General features: G+C 38.4%; 1 protein-coding gene across 1 annotated transcript in view; it reads left to right on the forward strand.

Moving 5' to 3' along the window:
• Positions 1-3,372: 3,372 nt before the first annotated feature.
• The window catches only part of LOC149288449 (rab GTPase-activating protein 1-like), a 115,728-nt gene continuing 97,105 nt past the window's right edge, over positions 3,373-21,995 (forward strand). The window contains exons 1-11 of the mRNA XM_089491639.1: positions 3,373-3,489; positions 6,921-7,113; positions 7,916-8,126; positions 8,998-9,172; positions 9,993-10,150; positions 11,602-11,712; positions 14,012-14,078; positions 14,599-14,701; positions 15,044-15,210; positions 17,593-17,734; positions 18,234-18,327. Coding sequence (XP_089347765.1) covers positions 3,373-3,489; positions 6,921-7,113; positions 7,916-8,126; positions 8,998-9,172; positions 9,993-10,150; positions 11,602-11,712; positions 14,012-14,078; positions 14,599-14,701; positions 15,044-15,210; positions 17,593-17,734; positions 18,234-18,327 — 1,538 coding nt within the window. The remainder of the gene's footprint in view (positions 3,490-6,920; positions 7,114-7,915; positions 8,127-8,997; positions 9,173-9,992; positions 10,151-11,601; positions 11,713-14,011; positions 14,079-14,598; positions 14,702-15,043; positions 15,211-17,592; positions 17,735-18,233; positions 18,328-21,995) is intronic.

Consider the following 21,995-nt stretch of genomic DNA (forward strand, 5'->3'; position numbering starts at 1 on the left):
TTAAACGCACATATATAGTAAGTAAATAGGGGCTGTCGTGTCTTGGGGAAGAGGTTTGTTCCTCCTTTGGCTTCTGCACTTTGTATTTGTATGACTAATTAGGGATTACGCGTTGTCAGCGAGCGCAAAGGTGTTTTTCCTGTTTGGATATTAGTCCACCAATAATACTTTTATATTGTGGATATATATATGGGCAAGGGAGAGCTTCCCAAAATCATAGCCACCCCAAAAATGCATAATTAAAAGCTTTAGCGAACAAAACACATAAGGCTTAAGAGTCTATTCACTAAAGGGAGGTTTGTGACTTTAACACTGGTAGCTTTCTCCATTGTGAGCAGCTGTGCTGGCCCTGTATAATGGATAAACATGTAAGAAGAGTGTGGAAAAAATTTCTCGGATATAACTATACATTATACGGGGCTAACCAAGCTCACTGGCCCTTAATGATATATAGTGAAGTCAAGGAGCTGAAACACAACTCTCCCTTTAGTGAATATGTATTGCAAAATCTATTTTTCTATATCGTTAAATGCAATATTTCTGATGTATTTAACATGAGGGAGCACGTGGAAGCCATGGTCCATGAAAATGCCGTATATTTGTGAATTTATGTATGTAGGTAGAGGAACGCTGTTCCGAATTTATCTGGTGGGATAGAAGAGATGTATAGTTTGGGCACCCGATCCCCAAATAGAAATGTGCCCACTACTACAATTTTAATGTAAACACGAATGTTAAGAAATCCAGACATGATGTGAGTTTGTTGATATTAAGCTCTATTGAGGCTGAATTCCACCACTAAAGATACTTAGAGCTGATTTTCCCGGGTGTGGTGGTTGGAGGCCTTGGCCGGGGCCGAGCTTTGTAAAGATCCTAAACATAAAGGCCTGGAAAAATATTCATACACTTTACCATTCTAAAGGGGGAAAAAAACTTTTTGTGAGTGTGAGGAAAGGTCAGAGTATTTACTTTTGTTCTGCGTCGTCGTCTTACTCATCAAAGGCGAGTGGACTGGTGCCAGTTCCCAGCCCTGGGACATCTTCCTTGTGTCGAGATCTCCCGATCCACTCGGACATTTCTGTGCCAATTATAATTCGTTGTTTAAAAGAGGCCTTGTTGTTTAAAAGAGAGTGTATGAATCTTAAAATATGCGGCCCAACCTTAAAAGTACAGCCGTAGAGTCTAGACGTGATGCTTTATTTCCTTCCATGATCCTATTACGGGTGGCTTTATCTAGAGAGGGGACTGTACATTTTCCTTAGTAATGACCGTTAAGCAGAAATGTGTCTGGCATCTTGAGAATTTACCATTGATACCTCTGAGCATGAGAGATAAAGCATGGACTGTGTTGTTGTTGTTTTTCCCGGGTCCTGCGGCGGCTGGGACTGACGCAGCTCCGGTTATTTTCTCCACTTCATGCTATTACAGGTCTGTGCAGACGGCAAAATCCCCGCGTCACGAGCTGGCATTTGGAAGCCTGCTCTTGGATGACAAGGAATGCTGCGTTATGCAGGAAGATTTTGCATCGGCTGTTGGGGGATTGGCACTTTTTAACTCATATTGTGAAGCTTTAAAATCCAATTTGTATAACAGAGTTTGAGTTATAATTGTAAGAATCTCTATTATGGCTGCAACCATGACCACACAATAAAGGCAGGTGCACAATTTTGCAGCTTAAACCGGTAATGTGGTAATTCGGAGGCTGGCGTTGTGTGGTTGATTTGTGTGATGTGTGTTACTTGATTGAGAATACTGTGTGTGTTTGAGATCAGTATGTGTATTAATGTACACACCAGTGTGGCTGTAAGTGGTCAGTATGATTAAAAGTTATTATCGTGCGTTGCTGAGATGTGTATGTTCCCGTCTGTCATTGTGTGCAGCCATGCTTTGGTTTAGAAGTGTCGAGGTATACTATTCTGGTGTCAGGTACTCTATATGGGAAGCTGCATATTGCTTTCTATGGCAAGTACATGGCTTCTGTATGGATCATTGGACACTATTTTTGGCATCCATATATATCCAATGATGTCGCACCGCATCGTGTGATGTAATAGTCGCAGTGTTCCCATCTCCATGAGGCTTCCAGGCCACGATGTAATGGTTGGGGACTACTTGCGTGAAACATTTAACAATTATGTATGTGTCAATGCTTTGTTAAATACTGGTGTAGGGTGGTGTGATTACTTTGACAACAATGGAAGCTATTTAGGACATGGAAAATGTATATTTAATAATATGAGAGAAAAGATTGGTTTGTAGCAGCAGCTTTGATCACAGATGCATCGTAGCTATTGGCCCTTATGAACAGCTACATTGTTATCAATCTGATGATTCTTTAGTATAAAGCACTTATTGTACTAGAAATTGGCTAAGTAGCATGAAGTTTAACTTTAATTTTCTGTTTGCAGGCTGACAAGCTTAGTGTGTCTGGCAGTACGGATCCGGCATAGGGTTCCCCTCTTCCCTTCCTCAATCCCTTGTCATAGCTGGAATGTATTAAAATGCTTGGCGGATGTGTTGAAGGTAAGCAAGGTGTGTCTGTTTGTTATTTCCTCTTCTGCCGTGCTACTGTGTTGTAGGAAATTCTTTATATGTTAGAAATAATTGGGATCTCTTCCTCTTCTGTTGTGTGTTTTGTACTGCAACTATATTGTGTTATTATAGATCGCTGGAGGGAAAGAAAACGTGTAACAATTTTTTGTCCTTGTCAAGAATTGAACAAGCATAACTAGGTTTGTTTTCTGTAAGGCTATATGTGAAAATCATTGGATGCATTGATTGGGTGTTTGCAGAGAAAATATTACATGAGTGTGTATTTTTACTTGCACGAGTACTTTCAAATCTTTTGTTTGCGCAGGACTACGAGCTGAAGAAATATATGCAAACACTCTTGGATTGACAGTGGTTTTACTAATACCGAGAGACCAGAAAAGGAACTATTATAACCTCTACAGCTCTTAGAATTACTTAAATTATTAAAACTACCCATTTTCTGTTTTTTTTTTTAATTTTTTTTTATTTATTTTTTTATTGTAATGACTGCAATGATTGGCAAAATTTTGGTTTGAAACGAAGAGTCCATTTTGCCATATAGATAAGATATATGGCCAAAGGTGGCTGTTGTAGCAAAACAATTAATTTCAGAATCTGGAAGGAACTTCTCCATTCTGTTGCACAGTGTTTGAGGTACTTTCCCCCGCGTGTCTAAATCTAAAGCTCATTCTGTAGCAGAATCTCACTGGAGTTGACCCTTCATAATGTATAGTGATGTCAAGATATTGAAACCACAGCCCGCCCCTTTCTGTGTATAAAAATGTTGTGTTTTTATTTTTTGTAGGCTAGAGCATTGATGTCATATCTGCAACAGGAACAATGGATCAGAAGAAACATTTTGAGCCCTCAAGTTCCACGCTGAACAGTGAAGACTTTGTCTTGGTTGCAATGCAGAATGATGGCTCGTCAAACTCAGAGGACAAACCGCAACTCAAGGTATTATTTTTATCTTTCTGTCTTTGTAAATTTGAAGCCTACCACGCATCCCTTTCCCATGTGCAGCATACCATATTAAATGCCCCTTCAAAAAGCTTCCAAGGGTCTATGGTTAGGTAGTGGGGCCACGGTCATTGAGTGTCCAAAACACAAGCTTAAATCGCTGGTATTAAGGCACAACTTCATTTTTGTTTATGTATGCTTTATAGTTTGCATGTTTTCCCTGTGGTTGACCACATAGCAACCACTCCCTTACTCTGAACTACATGTATGCTGGTAGATAATAGGGACAATTCTGTGCACCTTGCCAATGCTTCAAAACTGAAAGTATATGACTTTCATTTGTCACAATAGGGACTCAACCAAGAGAAAACCTGTGACACAGAGTTACTGTGAGTCTGTGTTGGTTTGAACAACTTGGAGAAGCTTCCGATGCATTTTGCAATGGACTTACCAGATGGCTGACTAGTTGGCCAAGCAATTGGGTTAATAAATTACACAGTACAAAACTTCTGGGCCATTGTGTACTCCAGCAACCCGAAGAGCCTGTAAAGATCACTGTAATATATGTGTTGTCTTTGAAAAGTAACCAAATCCATTATCGTTAATGGCAAATCTGGGTAACCTGGTGCATTTTAAATAATTGTAACCCCCTTCATGAACTGGAAATAGATGTCTCACTTGCAGTTGCTGAAGGACCCCAAAACAACATTTTGGGCAGTTTTACAAAATAATGCATTTTTGGCTTACTCCTTTTGTATAACTTCAAATGACTCTGGCCCCTCATTTCCATTTGAATCTTCCTTTTATGATTCTAAATTTATTTTATTTTCAGCTTTTAGAGAAATTCAGTAAGAAGTGGCTCAGCTGGTAGATCTTTTTATCTTTTTGCACAAACAACTATATTAAAGCGATATACTATCCTATAAGCCCAATTGTTTTCCCTAATGATAAAAGTTTTACGTCTTCTCTTTAAGCAATTTACATTTTTTCTGCTATATTTTATTTTACCGATGTCTAGTTATAATGGCTGCGTGAATTAATATTTGTGTTTCTACAGTCAATGTTGCTTTCAAAGTTTACGATTCTTTCCACTACAGTCTAGACCTTTGGATACTTTGTAGCTTATACCTAATAAACTTCTGTCCATGTCTTCCTTTTATGTTTCTGTACTGGAAGGCAAACATTCTGGCTAGCTATTTTTCTCCTGCCTTACCCTCTTTATGAGAACCGTTTGGAGTTATAATTTGAAAATCTGTGTACTTAGTGACGATTTGTTAACTTGGAGTAAAAAAATGATGGAGTACAAAAAGAAAAAACTTGCATTAATAAAAAAGTATATGTGTAATGAAAAAACTGCCCTTTGAGGAGACAACTGTTATCTTCACATAGGCCTTCTGAAAGTAATGTTCCTTCTCATAAGTTTAACAAATACTGTGGCTGTAGCCGGTAGAGTAATACCTACAGGTTCTTTAATCGTCCTGGCTGTCATTGCTGGTTTAACACTATCTTTTGTCATATCAAATGCTACTATTCCCTTTGGTCTTGGAGGATCTTCATCTCGGGACCATCACACCCCCCCATACACACACACACACACACACACACACATGCTGACAAGAATGGGTTAATGGGTAAAACAGGATCTGGTTGCCTGAGGGAACATCAAGAAAATACTAAACTAATCCGAGGGGGTGTACATGACAGGAGCAAAGCACTAAAAGGTGAACAACAAGTAGAAGACCGTGTGAGCTTGACCGTGTGAGTGGATGGGAAGGGCCAATTGGGTATAATGGATCCAATGGAATTAGTAGCGCCCTCTGTATATGGATGCGATCAGTAGGTGGCTAACAGAGAATTTTATTCTCTACAAGGACCACCGTAGGCAGCCTTGGCATACCTTTACTCTATGTGGCCTTGTCTTTTACCCAAGAAGAAGCTGGTATTTACTGTGCCAACTGGTGATGATATCCGCTGATGACTGAAATTATAGAGCAGCATTATTCCTGATGTAATGTTACATTAATGTTGGGTTAATTTTTAAATGCATGTATGTGTTTATGTAAATAAATATATGTATATAATATCTATATTAATGTGATGGGATTTGCAACAAGAAGTGCAGCAACACAAATATTTTGAACTTTCAACTCTTCTTTGACAACTGAACTTAAAGGCTGTAACTCAGTGATTTCCCACTGTGTATTACAGCTTGAAGGAACAGGGTCTAGACAGATGTGATACACAAAAGGCTGTTTCCAAGTTCACATTAAAGTCAGGGGTCCCTTTGAGCTGATTCTTCATGGCAACACTAATAGAATCTGTTTCTCCATAGACTTTAGTCAGTGTAAGGCTGGTTGATTAACATTGAGCCATTGTATTGTTCACCACAAGCAGCATGATAAGGAGTAAGGCATTTGTCTAGTAGATTGGGTTAAGATAACCGAGGGACAACACATACAAATAGCTTTTCTGCAGCGGCCTGAAATGTTATGTAAAAACTAGGACTGATTTTTAAAAATAAAAAAGCACTTTCTTAATAAAACAGCATCATTTTCAAGTTGTAATAAGAATGGTGCGCCCCCCCAAAACATTGTTTCATAAAGAAAACTACCACAGACAACCTTTTAGAAGCTTCTAGCTATCCTAAAGCCCTCAACCCCCATTGTTCAATATTTATGCTTAAGACATAATTTGTAGACCTTTAGAGAAAAGGGATACACCAAGCATTGGCTGAAACAGCCTTATCCACACAGCATACTGACTTGCTAGCAACATCAAATACACATAAGCAAGAAAGTTTGTGCCCTGAAGCTTTTGGGGATCATTCTGTTCTGGATGATTATAAACCTTGAAAGTCCACTTGTTTTTTACATGATTAAATAATTATTTCTGGGAAGGGTTTGGGCATTAAGCAGTATTTGGTTAAATTAAGAGTAGGCTGAACAGCATCTTTAACCCATAAACCCCTTAATGACAAAGCCCGTACATGTACGGGCTCAAAATGCATTGTTTTCAATGGGTTTAGAGACCGTCCATTGTCCTTAAGGGGTTAATGTCACACAGAAACAGTCCGTTAACGACCAATGACGTGCTGCTGCAATGCTACTTGTACTTATTTCCCTATAACTTACGACAAAAAGAAAACAAAATGGGTATTTCTAAACTCAGAACAAATGGTAGAAACTATTTAGCAGGTTTTTTCATTAGCTTTTGTAGATTAGTAAAATATTTTTTTAAATAAAATGAGAAATAGGACATTTACATGATATGGTCAAAACAGTATCTGAAGGAACATACCTCCAGAACATTATTGTTCTGGAGGTGTTGTTGTCTTTGTTTTCTTTGGTACCATTTCATTACACCTTTTCTGATGTTCAGATCCAGACCAACAATTGTGACACCTTGTCCCTTTTTTTTTTTTGACACAGATTATGTCGAATGGAGATGAGCAGTTGGAGAAGGCCATGGAAGAGATCCTCAGAGACTCGGAAAAAACACAAAGCCACTCGTGTGAGAATGAAAACGTAACCGATTTAAGCTCTTTACCGTCACCCAGTGTCTTTTCGGATGATGTTTCCAAGATTCCTTCTCTGACCTTACTTCTGGATCCGTCCAATACTGGTCAGTCTTCAGGCCATTTAAAAAATAAAAGAAATTAAGTACTTCTCTGGTTTTTTAGTTTATTTTATGATTTGTATTGTTTTGTTCTGCAGTAAATGATTCCTTTGTTTGACCATCTGGTAATGGAAATACATTGATTTGCCGCACAGGAATTCAGTTTAATGCACGGTAAACCATTGTTAATGAATTCTCATTGCTCAGTAAAGAAAACCAAAAACTGTAAAACATTTGAATTTAGACCACTTTATTAAAAGATCTAAAAATAATGAATAGCAACAGCTATGTTGTGAAGCAGATCCTGCACTGCTTGGGATAATCTGAATTCCCTTTGCAATTAAAAAGTTTGACAAAAAGCGCCAAGTACAAGTTACACTCATGTGTAAAAGTCTTATCTCCAGTGTTCGAATCTGAACTTGAGGAGCAGTAAGAACATTTCCAAGGAATACATTGTGGCTAAACACCCACAGCGATTTCCTTGTAGCACTTCTACCTCCAGTTTAGTCTCCAAATAAAATCCCCGCGCATTTCATGCAGTTATGAGTATGGTATGCTTTGCTGTTTTACTGGATGCCAAAAGAAACTTGTCTTCTCAGACAATCACATCTTAAACCTTCACGGTTTTTCTTTTAACACAGGGTCATTGTTGGGAATGCAATAGATTGTTATATTTATTATTATTTAGAACTTGAATGTGCCTTTTAAAATGCATATTTGCTCATTCATATGCTTTATTCATATGCTTTATTTTTTCCTCGTATCTTTTCTTGAGGTACTTAGAAGTAATATAGCTTTTTAATTTCAGAAGTTCCGGTTCAGAACAACAGCGCTATGCCAAACCCTCCAGAAGAAGAAAGTGTTTTATTTCACAAGCTTACATATTTAGGGTCCATGAAGGTTTCAGCACCGCGCAATGAAACAGAGGCTCTCCGTGCCATGGCTTCCATGAGAGAACAATGTCTCGCACCTGTCCCCGTTACCCTCTATGTACCCAATGTTCCTGAGGGCTCTGTCAGGTAAGCAGAATCCAGGGAAAGCTACAAACAAAAAAAATCGAATCTGTATTGCATTCCATATATGTGGAATCAACTCTGTGGTCAACATTCAAAAATACAGAGATACAGGCAACCATAACACGTAACACAAGCTTTGCATGCGTCTGTAGAGGGAAGTGTTTATCCGAAATACAGGGATACTGTTTCCTCACTCAGAAGAGTGGGGGGTCTGCGGCGTCACTCGTGAGGTCTCACCCAGCAGCACTATAAATTCCCTGCATATAGCGCTTAGGTATTCTGATACTCTATTGTGTGCTACACTGTACCCTTTGTTTCCCCTTCTCCTGAATTTTGGGTTGCCTTTTGGATTAACCAGCTGCCTGCCATACTGACCCTGGACTGTGTTTTGGATTAACCCTTTGCTTGCCTTAGTTATGACCAAACTGAATGAGGTGCTTGCCCATCTGCAACTGGACTCTTTTAATACAACTCCACCTGCTGGTCCCTAACATTATGATGCACTTTGTAATCCAATAATTGCCTAAGTGTTCTTATACCTGCAGCTCCCCTTTATTTTTACATGCTTGGTTTTATAAATGAAGTCATCACATGCTCATGACCTCTTGCTGGCATTATTTACAATGCCTGTAATTAGCACTTATGTTCTGAATGTTTATGTACAAACGCAGTTCTCTTAATATGTTTTGCTGATGTTAACAGAAGAAGCACAATTCCTGCTACAGACAACTAACCATTGTGTATTCATATTAAACGTGTGTGAAAAAACAGGATGTCTCGGATTGCTTCTGTTAGTGGTTTAGTTTAGTAATTTTTATGTGTAATAATATGTGGTTTTAACATTCTTACTTTTTCTTCTGTTTTCTGGGTATAGGATTATTGACCAAACCAACAAAGCAGAAATAGATTCTTTTCCAATCTATAAAGTGTTGTTCTGTGTGAGAGGAAGAGATGCAACATCTGAGAGCGATTGCTTTGCTTTTACAGCAAGAGATCTGGACGCAGACGAGTTTCAAATCCATGTGTTTAGCTGCGAGATCAAAGAGGCGGTACGTGTATGGCCATCGGGCTCTTTAACCTCTGTACTCTGTAGTACGGGAGGAACGTATCATAACCCCTTAACCAGGATTACTAAATCAAATTCTGTTTCTCCTTACGTGCTTAGGGGTGCTGTTACTTTTCCCAAATTCTACATCCTGTATACTAAATAAAGCTTTGCAAAAGTATTTATAGATCAAAATAACGTGTGTGTGTGTATATATATATATATAATCTCTGCTTCCTTGAGAGAAACAAACTAAGAATCTCTAAAACAATTACACTGATCAAGAAACAAAAGCATGAGGTATATGTAGTTTCAAAAATTTTATCGATCTAAATTGATTTGCGGCAGTTCTTTAAGTGGACCAGCCATTTCTGCATTTGGACCGTTCAATAACATGACATTTGTTATCGACAGACTTAGGACATAATCACATTAAAGGGGACCTCTTTTAAGTTTATTTATGCTGCTTCCTTTTAGTGGACTACTTCAGCATGTTTTGAAAACCAATGTGTTTCATATCTGTAATTGAACAGTGTGCAGGCAGCCACCACTTCTCACATATGTATTTTCTATACATAAATAATGTAGATCTTCACGTTTTTCTCTGAGCTGTGAATGAGCAACTCTGTTAATGTGCAACACCTTTGAGTATCTGGCAGTGTATTGAAGCAGAAAATACACGCAGCATTATAGTAGATAAATAAATGTTTTTTTTGTTAGAGACAATCATTTGCTTGTTACTTTTAATATAGACGGGCATATATTTTTCCAGAACCAGATTCTTGCTTGCATAGAGGTTAACGAGTTATTTTTTCTTTGGTTAGGTGAGTAGAATATTATACAGCTTCTCCACAGCATTCAAGCGCTCTTCCAAGCAGTGCTCCGATGTAAAGGACTCTGCCCTCCCTTCTTCAGACAGTGATGTGTTCACGTTCACGGTGTCCTTAGAGGTCAAAGAAGATGACGGCAAAGGAAACTTCAGGTATCTTGTTATATGTAAAGGCACATGATTTAGAAACTTTCTTTGTGGGGTTTGGTCTTTTTTGGTATCCTAAGCTTTAATGCTGCTGTTTTTCTGAAGTCATTGCACCTGTATCAACAAAGCCACACCACAATGGTTTGTAAATAAACAAGACATTCTACCAAAATGATTTATTCTTAGATATGTAAAATTATTTTGTATGTTTGTTTTGAAGACCACCCTAACATGTCTTTTTGTAATGAAAGCAAAGTGGATTTGGGGTTGGAAGGCCTTTCAAAAGCTACATCCATGCCTACATCATGGTTACTGTTACCCTTATCTTTATTTCTTAGGACAAACTAAAAGAACCAAAAGCCTTAAAGCAGCTATTGAACTATGCCACCTATCAAATGATCCATCTAATCTATTTCCTTTACATATAAAGTAACTACTCACAAATGTACACGAAAAAAGTGAAAACCGATACAAAGATTACATAGAAAAGTGTGGTTTAACCACATAGCAATTGTTTCTGCCACCCCAGCCCTTTTAAGCGCACTGTTGCTTTCTTGCATTATCAGCATTTCTGGCAGTAGGGAAGCAGGAGTAGGGCACTTCACTTATCAAGAATGCTTTGGCGGAGATATGACCGCAGTCGTCTCAAGTGAGAAGTGATTCAACTAATCTCTCAAGTGATAATATCATTTCAGAAATGTAGCTGGAACGTTGACCTAAGTAATACAAAATGTCACAAAATTAAAAAGCACCATTCTGGGTGTCACTAAATCTTAATCTGTTCACCGGTATCTACAAATTATCTACTACATTTTAAAATTAAATCTTGATATCTTGAAGGAAGATAACATTTCTGTTTTCAGTACGAGCCTTCTGAATGTTACTCAACAAACGTAAACTGTGGGCGCTATATAAATAAAGGATGATAATAATAATAAATCCTAAAATGAACAATACATCATGCTACTTTACTATTATGTTACTTAACACAAGTCTTTTACTTTTTCCTTAAATCTTTTACAGTTCTTCACAAAAACACATACAGTGGTGTTTCCATATAATAAGCGATGTATATTTATTAAAAACCCACCAGATGTGTATACCATAAGGCATGGTATCTTCACATCCATTTTCTCAGGATCTCCGTGACTAGTCCACCCATTAATATATCTCTCCACTATTATGAAGTTGCTTGTTGATTGGTGCAGGAGAAAGACATACGTTCAGTACAACAAATTAGATAATGCTGACTTTGCCACAGTCTGCCACATATCTCAGCTTCCATGAGCCAAACATTTAAACATGATACCTCCAAAACAAGTTACTGATTCACTAAATGACTTAACAAGTTACATCTCTTATGCTAAAATCTGTGAAGGTGACTGTTCCCCTATAACCGTGCAGCGTATTCTCTGTAAGAAGCCCTCTGAAGGTTTAATGAAACATTTATTTTACAGCCCAGTACCTAAGGATCGGGACAAGCAGTTTTTTAAGTTACGGCAAGGAGTAGAGAAGAAAGTGGTGATCATCGTCCAGCAGATGTCAAATAAAGAACTTGGTGTGGATAGGTAGGCATTGTCTTATTTATGTACATTTAAAGTGGGTCTGTCACGTCCCCATTTCTACATGTTACAGACATGTTAGAAATATCCTGGTTTTTGAAAGAAAAACAAATTTCGTTAGAATTAAATTGATTTAAAAAAAATGTGAAATACAGTGCAGACGGGGTTGATATTGTAAATGACTATTGTAGCTGGAAGCTGATTTTTAATGGGATATCTTCATAGGCGCACAGAGGCCTTTTATCAGCAACCATGTTGTGTTCGCTAATCATTAGAAAATAATTTTGCAATTATGTTATCCATTTAGAAATGCAAACGCATTTTGTGTTTGCAGAATAGTTGGAGAAGACAGAACAATGTTTGGGTCTGTCCAGAGATTGTTTCAAGTTCTTTCTTGCCGCCGGTTGTTTGTTAATCCATATTTTTTTTATTTTCTAGCGTTCCTATAAATGTTCTGTAGTGTTTGTGTTTCTTCTCAGATTCAGATTATCTTTGCTCCATATCTGTGTGCCTTAAATAGACCATAAACATCCAAAATATGTATTTATTAAAAAAGCTAAACATAGTATTTAATGGACATTTGTGTAACTCTCATAATCGCAAGCAGTCTGACAGTTTACAGGCTGAGGTCCGTGAAAGAATTTGATTGTTTTATTACTGCCAGACCCGTTCAGATTGTATTTATGCACACCCCATTGGGAATCAGTGTTAGTTATACACATAATAAAAGTAATTGTGTTTACATCAGCCCATCTACTTTATCAACAGAAAAAATACAGCATTTTTACATATTGGGTATTGATACTTAAAAAAAAATGCTAATATTACCTATAACCTATGGTTTAAGCCGTCATTAGGAGGACTATAATAAACACGTTTCTAGAAGTTCACTTTTGAGTTTTTAGGCAGTTAAATGTTTTTTGATAATAATTGAACACCTAACATATGAAAAATATGGATTGTCCCTATGACAGGTGTGAAGGCTTTTCCTGTGTTGGGAATCCAGCAGGTGGTGATGTTGTGTAGAGAATTAAATTAAATTTCCTCTGTGTTTGGCTCCTTGTAGTAACTCTGTACTTGAACCCCTGCGGGTTCGTACTGCGACTGTAAAATAAAAATAAACGGGAAACTTCGTATAAATAACTTGTTGTGTACTTTTTTTAGTATAAAAATCACATTTGTATGACAGTTTAATATGCCTATTGACATCATTAAATAGAAATATTGAGCATTTCATGACATTGTAGCAGAATATGTTTTGCTCATTTCAGGCCAGTATCCCCTCTAACCCCCCCACTGAATTATCTTCAGCAGAATCATTTTTATTACAGTTTAAAAAGATGAATTGCGTTGCTGCGTTTTACGATCAACAATTTAATTATCCCTTTTTTCAGTTTAGACTCAAACAAGCCGAAAAGGAAAGTGTCTTAACTTTCCATAACAGAACATTCCGCAAACTTCATTCTTCCTCACAATACTTATTTTAGATGTGGCTTTTAGTGTTCTCACAGGGTAGTGAGCCATTCAGTGGCAAGAACCTGCTCCCTTTGAAATCATTTGGAGCACTTTCCTGACACACAAACACATCTCTTGCGCAGCGATTAGCTGGGTGGTGGGGAATGGGGCTCGATGCAAACAGCTTCTCATACTCCAGAGGATCAGAAGTTGGAGAGCACTTGTGTGAAACAAAAATTATAAAGGTTCTATTTATGGGACGTTTTGTGACGACTGTTACTAATTTAATTATGACTTTCAACCATGGGATAATATAGGGGGACTGCCACCATACTTTTTTGTTAGTCACACTCTTTTGCCTGCAAAAAAGAGAAATATGTAAATACTTTGAATGTATTTCTTTTATTTTGGAAACATTAATTACTACCAGTATGTGGCAGAATATTGCTTTGGTGCCGCTATCAAGCCTGCCCGTGATATATTTATCCAGTATGTTTGGTAAGCCGGAGATTTAGAAGCAATCTTATAAATATACGCTTATATTGATTGCAATTTACTCTGACACTTCTCTTCTAGCACACGTTGCGTTATTTAACCGACATTATTTAATCATATTAATCTGCGAAGGGGAGTTTGCTCTGGTCTCATAGTTACTGATCTATGGTATTTTAATGCAGGAATAAATCATTGCCATTATTTACCTAAATGGTTGTTCTACTGTAAGCATTGCCGTGCAGATAAAATATCTGTCTTGCTTTAATTTGAGACTTTAGCCTGCTTCCACATTCCAAATTACCTGTAATAAATCTTACAATTAGCATATAATGTCGTTTTTTGCTTGTGCTTGTAGATGCTTCGGGATGCTGCTTAGCCCAGGCAGAAACGTGAAGAACAGTGACATGCATCTCCTGGACATGGTAATGGCATTCGCTTTGTGTCCTTTTTCCCCAGCTGTTCTCATTTTATACATTTTTGTGTGTTTTAATAAATAACAATCTGTCTCCCTAAGGATGTTAATCCTAATGAATGTTGTAATAAATAACTCCCCCACTTTAATGCAAATAACATATATGTTGAACTGGCATCAGATAGTAGTGCCACCAGATGTGTTAGAATAGGAATTGGGTCTTACAGTAACAACTAAAGTTCACCTTTTAGAGCCAATATGACTGGCAGAATTCTAGGTATGAACATGAAATGGCAGATATCTTGGGGAGTGTTCATCAATGGAAGTTGTCACCTTAACGCTAAGAACGCACAAAGAAACAAAAGTAATGTGTAGCACAAGACTGTATTGAGTTACACTCATTAATCAGAGTTTGCAAATGGGCTGTGTTTGTTCTTCCATATGCCCTGGAATTACACAACAAAGATCATTGTGTAGGGCTTATTAACCTTTCTGTTTGGAAGCGTTACTTTTCCTCTGCTTTCTTGTAGGAGTCCATGGGGAAGAGTAGTGATGGAAAAGCATATGTGATAACTGGAATGTGGAACCCTAATGTTCTAACCTTCCAAGCGCTCAATGAGGAAACACCCAGAGGTACCATTCTTTTTAGAAATAACCATTCAGCTGTGGTCTATGTGCAATGGCCTATACTCAGTGCATATTGTTTGTGTTTAAAGACTAATCGGAAGAGAAACTGGCCACTCCATTTTAGAGAGAAAACTACCCATGGTTGCTTGTATCTTGAGATACATGGCTGCAGTTTTGTGCTGCACCATAGAACGTATTCTATATTGGGCACAGCCTTTGGCAGACTTGACTGGTTGCAGGATTGCAAATCATCTAAGCGAATAAATAAAAAGATATTGTGACATTGTATTGTAAATTAGTCGTGGACATAAGTAGACTGCTTATACACCCTTTACTGACATCCCCTAGATAAACGCGTCTTCATGACAGTCGCTGTGGACATGGTGGTCACCGAGGTGGTGGAGCCAGTTCGGTTCCTTCTGGAGACGGTTGTGCGGGTATACCCCACAAACGAACGTTTTTGGTACTTTAGCAGAAAAACCTTCACGGAGACCTTTTTCTTGAAACTCAAGCAGGTATGTGGTGAGGTGAATGATAATGTTTGTGAATTGAAATGACCTACATGATACCGGATGCCTTTGATGCACCTCTCTGTTTGATGTAAATGAAACCTCTATGGCTTTAATATCTCATGTTCAAGTGAACACAGTTTGAATCTAGTTGCGATTCATAATCTGAAAGGGATTTGCTGTCACTTTTTAAAACGATCCCTAGGCTGGTGACCTATTGTACAATGACTCACCGGTTCCCTTTTCTCTTTGAATTATGTTATTTTCATGTGTCCACACAAAGGTTTTCATCCTCAATGGGAGTGTACTTTATAGCCCTAAAGATATAATTAATTACAAAAAACAGCCTCTAAAAAGCAAAAAGTACACGAAATATTTGTAACCTCCTGCTTTTATTGGCTGCATGCCTGGGTCATTTAGACAAGTTTCCAGTCTAGATTGCTTCAAACCTGGGTCAAAACTTTCAAGAAAATAATTTGATACTGGTGGATCTCAATAATTTGATACCGGTAGATCTCAACATTGTCATTAATATGGGGGCGCTGTAGAAATCCAATAAATATTTCTATGGACTGGTAGCAGTCCAGCTTTTCTGGATCTAATTATTAATCCTAAAATCCTTGACCCTTGGTTGGCTTTGAGGACTGGTTAAAAATCACTGGTGTAAAATACGGCGATTATACCGATACCGGTACTAATGAGAGTGGTGATGCGGTGGTAAATGATTTACATTTCCTTCCCTGCTACATTTTTTATATTGTTCTTTGCTTTTTAGGTTATGGTGGTTAAAAAATAGTTATTTGGGGGGTAATAATTCTGGAGAATGTGTTTAGTGCACATATAGATAATTTGCTTGTCATTCAAGTGTCAATTGTTTTGTTTCCTAATAACGTAAAGTATAAGAGGTTTTACAGTGCACTTTTTGAAAGGCTTATTTTTGTGAAAAAGTAATTGGAATGGTTTTAAATTATTACCCTGCTAATTCGGGCCTGAGATGTTCCACATGGACAAAATTACTACAATTGCCTGTAGCCCAGTCTGACCTGTGTAGCCAGCTAAGCTCAGCTTGGTCCGTTAGCATTCATGTGTTTAACGGAGCAGCCGCACCCCATAAGGGACTCGGACCACCTGTATACAGGTTTTTTCTACCAAATTATCTACCCATTATCGTCAGCGGTGTCTCTATGTGAAACAACCCTGGATTGCTATGAGCCGCCCTGTGATTAATAAATTCCAGGTTGGACTGTTTTAGTCACTGGTCTGTAGTTTGGTATACAGTGACTGCAAATGAATTGCAAGAACTCTGTAATCACAAATTGTATTTATTCAACCTTTCCACCTCTATAAAACATGAGTACGAATGAGACTTTTCAGTGCTTTTTGTCATGCTCTCAGTTACGGCGGTATGGTTTGGGAGTGTGTTTGTGCTGTGGCGCATGTGACAGACACATTAATTAATGCTTGTGAGACCTAAAGAAACCTAAAATAAGAGGGAGGATTCAGTGACATCCGTCACATCTGTGTCCTCTTTGGCAACAAATCATTTTTAACATTATGAATTATTTCTTAAACTTGTAACCGCTGCAGTTACATTTTGTTTAATGATACAATTAATCAGAGGTAGTCGGCTAGTATCCATTCAGTTAATAAATTAGAATTTCTGTTATGAACATCCTGTATAGAATTGCTGGTTGGGATTATGGCTTTGACTATTTGGTAGAACATATTTCATATTAAGGCTGGTTACCCACCAATAAAATCATTTTTTAAAACAAAAAATGTAGCAATGCTTAAGTTGTTTGTAATGAAACATTCCCCATTGTCCAAAACTAGAGGTACCCACCTCCCTACTTTCATTTTTTCTTTTAAGTGATCTAATGATTCTATAAATATCCATACCTATAAAGTTGATGATCATTCGCACCTGTTTGGTAGAATTGTTTAATCATATACTTAACTAGAATGCCTACAAAACCCCTGACTTCGTGGCCAGTACACCTAGAAGAATTGATGCGGTTTTGAAGGCAAAGGGAGGTCACACCAAATATTGGTTTGATTTAGAGAGAAAGCAAGAAAATTAACAAAACACCAATGTCATGGGTATCTGTGTTTTAATTAACAGTTGGCAAAACTATATATATATATATATATATATATATATATATATATATATTTCACTTTTACTCATCAGCTCCAATTTAAATACAATTCTAAATTGTGTAGTTTAAATGTCGGATAAGCAGCCATCCAGCTTGTCTAAACCATAATGGTTGCGTTGCTTGAAGTTCTGTTTTCTCCTTTATTTATCAATATGATATTGGAGAGAAGTTGTTTTTTTTGTACCTTTTAAACACCACTTATCCGCTATAACCTTTCCTTTCTGTATAGGCTGGAAGCAAAGGTGGTGGTGGTGATTCAATGTATGAAGTCCTGAGTTTGCATCGTCAGTCAGAATCAGAGGAGACACCAAACAGCCCCACGAGTCCTGGAGGTTTACCGACTCCACAGGATGAGGAGGAACCAGAGGAAGGTGAGAAATACGTAGAATAATCAAGACTGTACTTTTCACAAGGTCTTAATATAGAGGGGCCAGAACATGGACCTTTGAATTTTTTGGACTACAACTAGCATTTACGACTACTGGGTTAATGGAGTTTACCGGAGAAGGCTCAGAGGGTCATGAGCTTACTGCTACTTAATGTGCATAAATGGCTGTTCAATATCAAATCTAAATGTTCTACCTGTCATGGTTGTTACACTAATACAGTGACTCTCCACCTTTTGATGAATTACAGCTTCCAGAAGCAGCAAAAAAAGCTGCCCGGAAGGTGTAGTTCATCTTCAGGTTGCCTACATCTGTACCCAGACTATGATGGCTATAAATGGGGCTGTTGGTAGTCAAGAGACTAAGACTGCCCCTGCTGTAAAGAACAGTTTTTATATGATCCGCAGTGTATAGTTTGGTAACTACTGTACATGAACATTCACCTACAAAAAAATCCTAAAACATTATGTCTATCCCTGTTTAGAGAGTGACAGTGAACTTTGGAGTGGAACTGGGGATGTATCAAAAGACTGTCCTGAGAATATACTAGCTTGCTGGGGTCAGTTACTCAACAAATGGTAAGAGAACTGGCTTATTCATTTACACAACATTATGAATGAAGTTGAAGTTATTTTTACTTATCTTGTTGACATGAATACAGGTTATATAGGTTTAAAAAGTCACCCCTCGTGAGTGCCCACATCTCTTGATTCAGAAAGCAAAATAAAAAAAAGTCAGATTTTCTATGCATAAACATTACATAAACTGATGTTAAATTGTTATAGCTGTATGAATAACGCTTGTGTTCACAAGACGGGTATCCTAGCTGCTTGCAAGTACTAACTGAACTGGCTCGATTATAGGCTGCACCCTTAAAGTTTGATGCCATTTTAAAGAAAAAATACACTTTAGTGGAATGGTAAAGCAGTATTTTATCTAATGAACAGGAATACATGTATTTTAATATTTTTGGTATCTATTATGCAGTAGTCAGCATATGTTATATAGAAACAGAAATTTGGAGATCCAATAGCCATTTTACAGTCCCCCATTAATTCATAATGCACCTTATAGATATGCCACTCTGCCCCACCGATATGCCGATTCTGCTGCCTATAAATGCCACTCTGCCGCCTATAAATTGCGCCCCCCCAGCTTACCAATGCACCCCCAGACTCCCTGGTGTCTAGCAGGGCCGGCCAATGGACGTCTGCGTGATGGGTGCAGACAATCTCCGCTGCCAGCACTTCCGTCTGGGATTCTATGACAGAGAAGTACCGGCAGCGGAGGTTGTCTGCACGCATCGCGCAGATGTCCACTGGCTGCCAGAAAGGAGGATACTGCACTGCTACTGGAGCCCCGGAAGGTTATGTGACGCCGGTGCTCCGTTTATAGAAGCCCCAGTAGAAGTGCCGGCAGTGGAGGTTGTCTACACGCATTGCGCAGACGTCCACCAGCTGCCGGAGACGAGGATCCAGAACCCCTATAGCATGAAAAAGAAAAGAAAAAAACCTGCCCGGAACTGCATGTCCTGGGCGGCGGGCGCTCCATAATGCCCTTTTAAGAACTGCTGCACAAAACTGTTCTGCATATTCAAGATGTGGCCTTACCGGTAGTATTTAAAGAGACGATATTATGTCCTCATCCCATACGCTCATTCACCTTTTAATACAACATAACATCCTGCTTACTTCTGGAGCAGAGATTGGGCTGAGATTGTGCACTTCTGGAAGGTATATTAACGTGATCTCTCACATCATTCTGCACTATGCATTTCCCCAGTAAGCGGCCATTCAACTTATAATTAACATGTTTATTTTTTCCTTCCCCAAATGCATAGTTTTGTATTTTTATGTTGAAACCTCTCTGCAATTTTAAAAGCTCTTATGCTGCCTAAATCCCTCTGTAGGGAGATGACATACATTTCTGATTTTATTATCTTGCATAAAATTATGTAATCTGCAAAAATTGAGTTAAGACTTTCAATTACGTCGATCAAGATTATTGATTAATTAAACTAATGCTCCACAGGCAGACCCTTGGGTTATTCCGGTGAAAATTTTTTGGAACTAGAAACTGTTCTGCTAATAGTACAAATACATTCTCCCAGTCCTGTGTGCTTTCATTTATATAGCAAGCTAATATGTTATGGCGCTATATAAAACAATAAATAATAATAATGTTCCGTGGTGTCAAGTACAAAAGCACATTTAATGTATCTGCTTGTCTATATTGTGGCTCAAAAAGGGCAGTAAGTTAGTCACATGACCTGTTTCTCATAAACCTTTATTAACTCCTACTAATGATATAGTTGCATAAAAAATATCCTGGATAGCTTTAATACGTTTTCTTATTGTGACTGTTAGGCTTAATGCCCTATAATACCCAAACCCAGAACGTGTTCTCTACTTAAATCATGAAAAGAGGAAACAATCTCTGCCATTGGGGGGGGGGGAATAATAAGGCGTCATGACATCGGACATGCTGCCCGGGAAGCAGTCACACTAAATGTATATATGTTTCTATATTATTTGTCCATTTTTTTTTTTTTAGTTCAGCTTACTGCAATTTCAAATAGGAATTTGATTTGAGAAGTGCTTAGCCTATTTTTTGTGCCAAAATGGATTAACACGCTGAACAAATTGCACTGTTAATTGAAGCGAGACAGAGCCTCTGGCTTGTGAAATTAATTCTTATATCTGTTGAAGTCGGCTTTTGTTTCACTTGATCTTTTGATTAGGATTAACGGAGAGGTAGCCACCAAGGAAGCATCAATATAGCTGCTTACTACACTTGCGCAATGACATGGTTCTCTTATCCATGTACTCGCTGAAATGCATTATACAAAGATTGACAAACAGTCTGGATTAAGTTTTGACATATTCATTTTTAGTTACCGTTGGCACATACGGGAAGTGGATTTTATTTGTGGCCTTTGTACTTTTCCATTGAATCTCATACTGATGAGGGGAGCGGTAAAACCCAGAAGTTATTTAGCAGACGCTATTGCTTCTTTTTAATGTTTCAGCGTGTCGTCTGTCCGATTCCACACGCTTGGAGAAGAGTTACTGGATGATGGGGAGCTGATCTCGTCTCTTTAGGGTTCACTGAAGTTCTTGTATTATTTGCACTTAATATCGTTTTGGATGCTGTATTATTTGTCACCTATTATTTAACATTTGTATTAACCTCTCTCAATACAGTAATATAACAGGAAACAAACCATAATATACAACAGGGGTGTCCAACCTGCGGCCCTCCAGCTGCTGCAGGTCTACATCTCCCATACTCCTCTTCCAGGTCCTTAGCTGAAAGAGCATTATGGGAGATGTAGTCCTGCAGCAGCTGGAGGGCCGCAGGTTTGACACCGCTGATATACAACAATAACCACACAAAAAAACATTACAAATCCCACTGCCGCTTATCAACCATACAGCTATACCCCCATTTATTTTAAGCTCTTTGTCCCCCCTCTGCTGGCATATTTAGACACAGAAGCACCCAGTACCCTTGTTTGTTGGCTCAGTCCATACTTAAAATTGTATATTTACACATTAATCACAACATAGTTTTAGTGTACAATTAACGCACATGCACGTAATCCCCCCTGGGACCCCGGCTCGGTCTTTGGCTTAGGTGGCAACTTTTTTCTTTTTCTTTGTGTGTAGGTGCAAACTTTCAGTTTGCTTTGCCTGCTGCGAAATGAAGTGTCAGTATGATTTATAAAACCATTAAGACGCGTTCTGGTTAGGTACAAACGCACTTGGGGTAGCCCTGGGGTTTATTTAAAGATCTCTACGCAGGTAGAGGGGGAAATTGCTCAAGGTACAAATACACGTTGGGATTGTTTTTTCTTCTACAGGGGTTTAAACTTACATAGCAAAGGACGATTGAGAAGTCGGTTTCTGAGACATTTTACTTGGTCAAACTGCTCACTGACACTTATTTGGCAGTAAGTGTGCGAGGAGACGAGTCCTTTAATACACTGTCTCCCCAAACAAGAATAAGCCCTTCTCTGAGGTACGAGCTGCCGCCATCCTCCGCGGCCCAGCAAATCCTGCCGCTAATTAGCTGCTTAAAACAAACAATCTTAAAATAAATGAGCGATTTCGGAGCGCAGGGATCCGAGTCGAATGGAGAGGAGATGTGTTCGGCCGCGTACATCTCCTGCTCAGCACATAGGTGTGTGTTGGGGGGTGAAAATATGTTGACGAAAAAGGGCAAATACATATGGGGGGATTCTGCA

Source organism: Sceloporus occidentalis, unplaced genomic scaffold (genome assembly GCF_023333645.1).
Source record: "Sceloporus occidentalis isolate IW3139 unplaced genomic scaffold, rSceOcc1.0.p SCAF_51, whole genome shotgun sequence".
Lineage (NCBI taxonomy): Eukaryota > Metazoa > Chordata > Lepidosauria > Squamata > Phrynosomatidae > Sceloporus > Sceloporus occidentalis.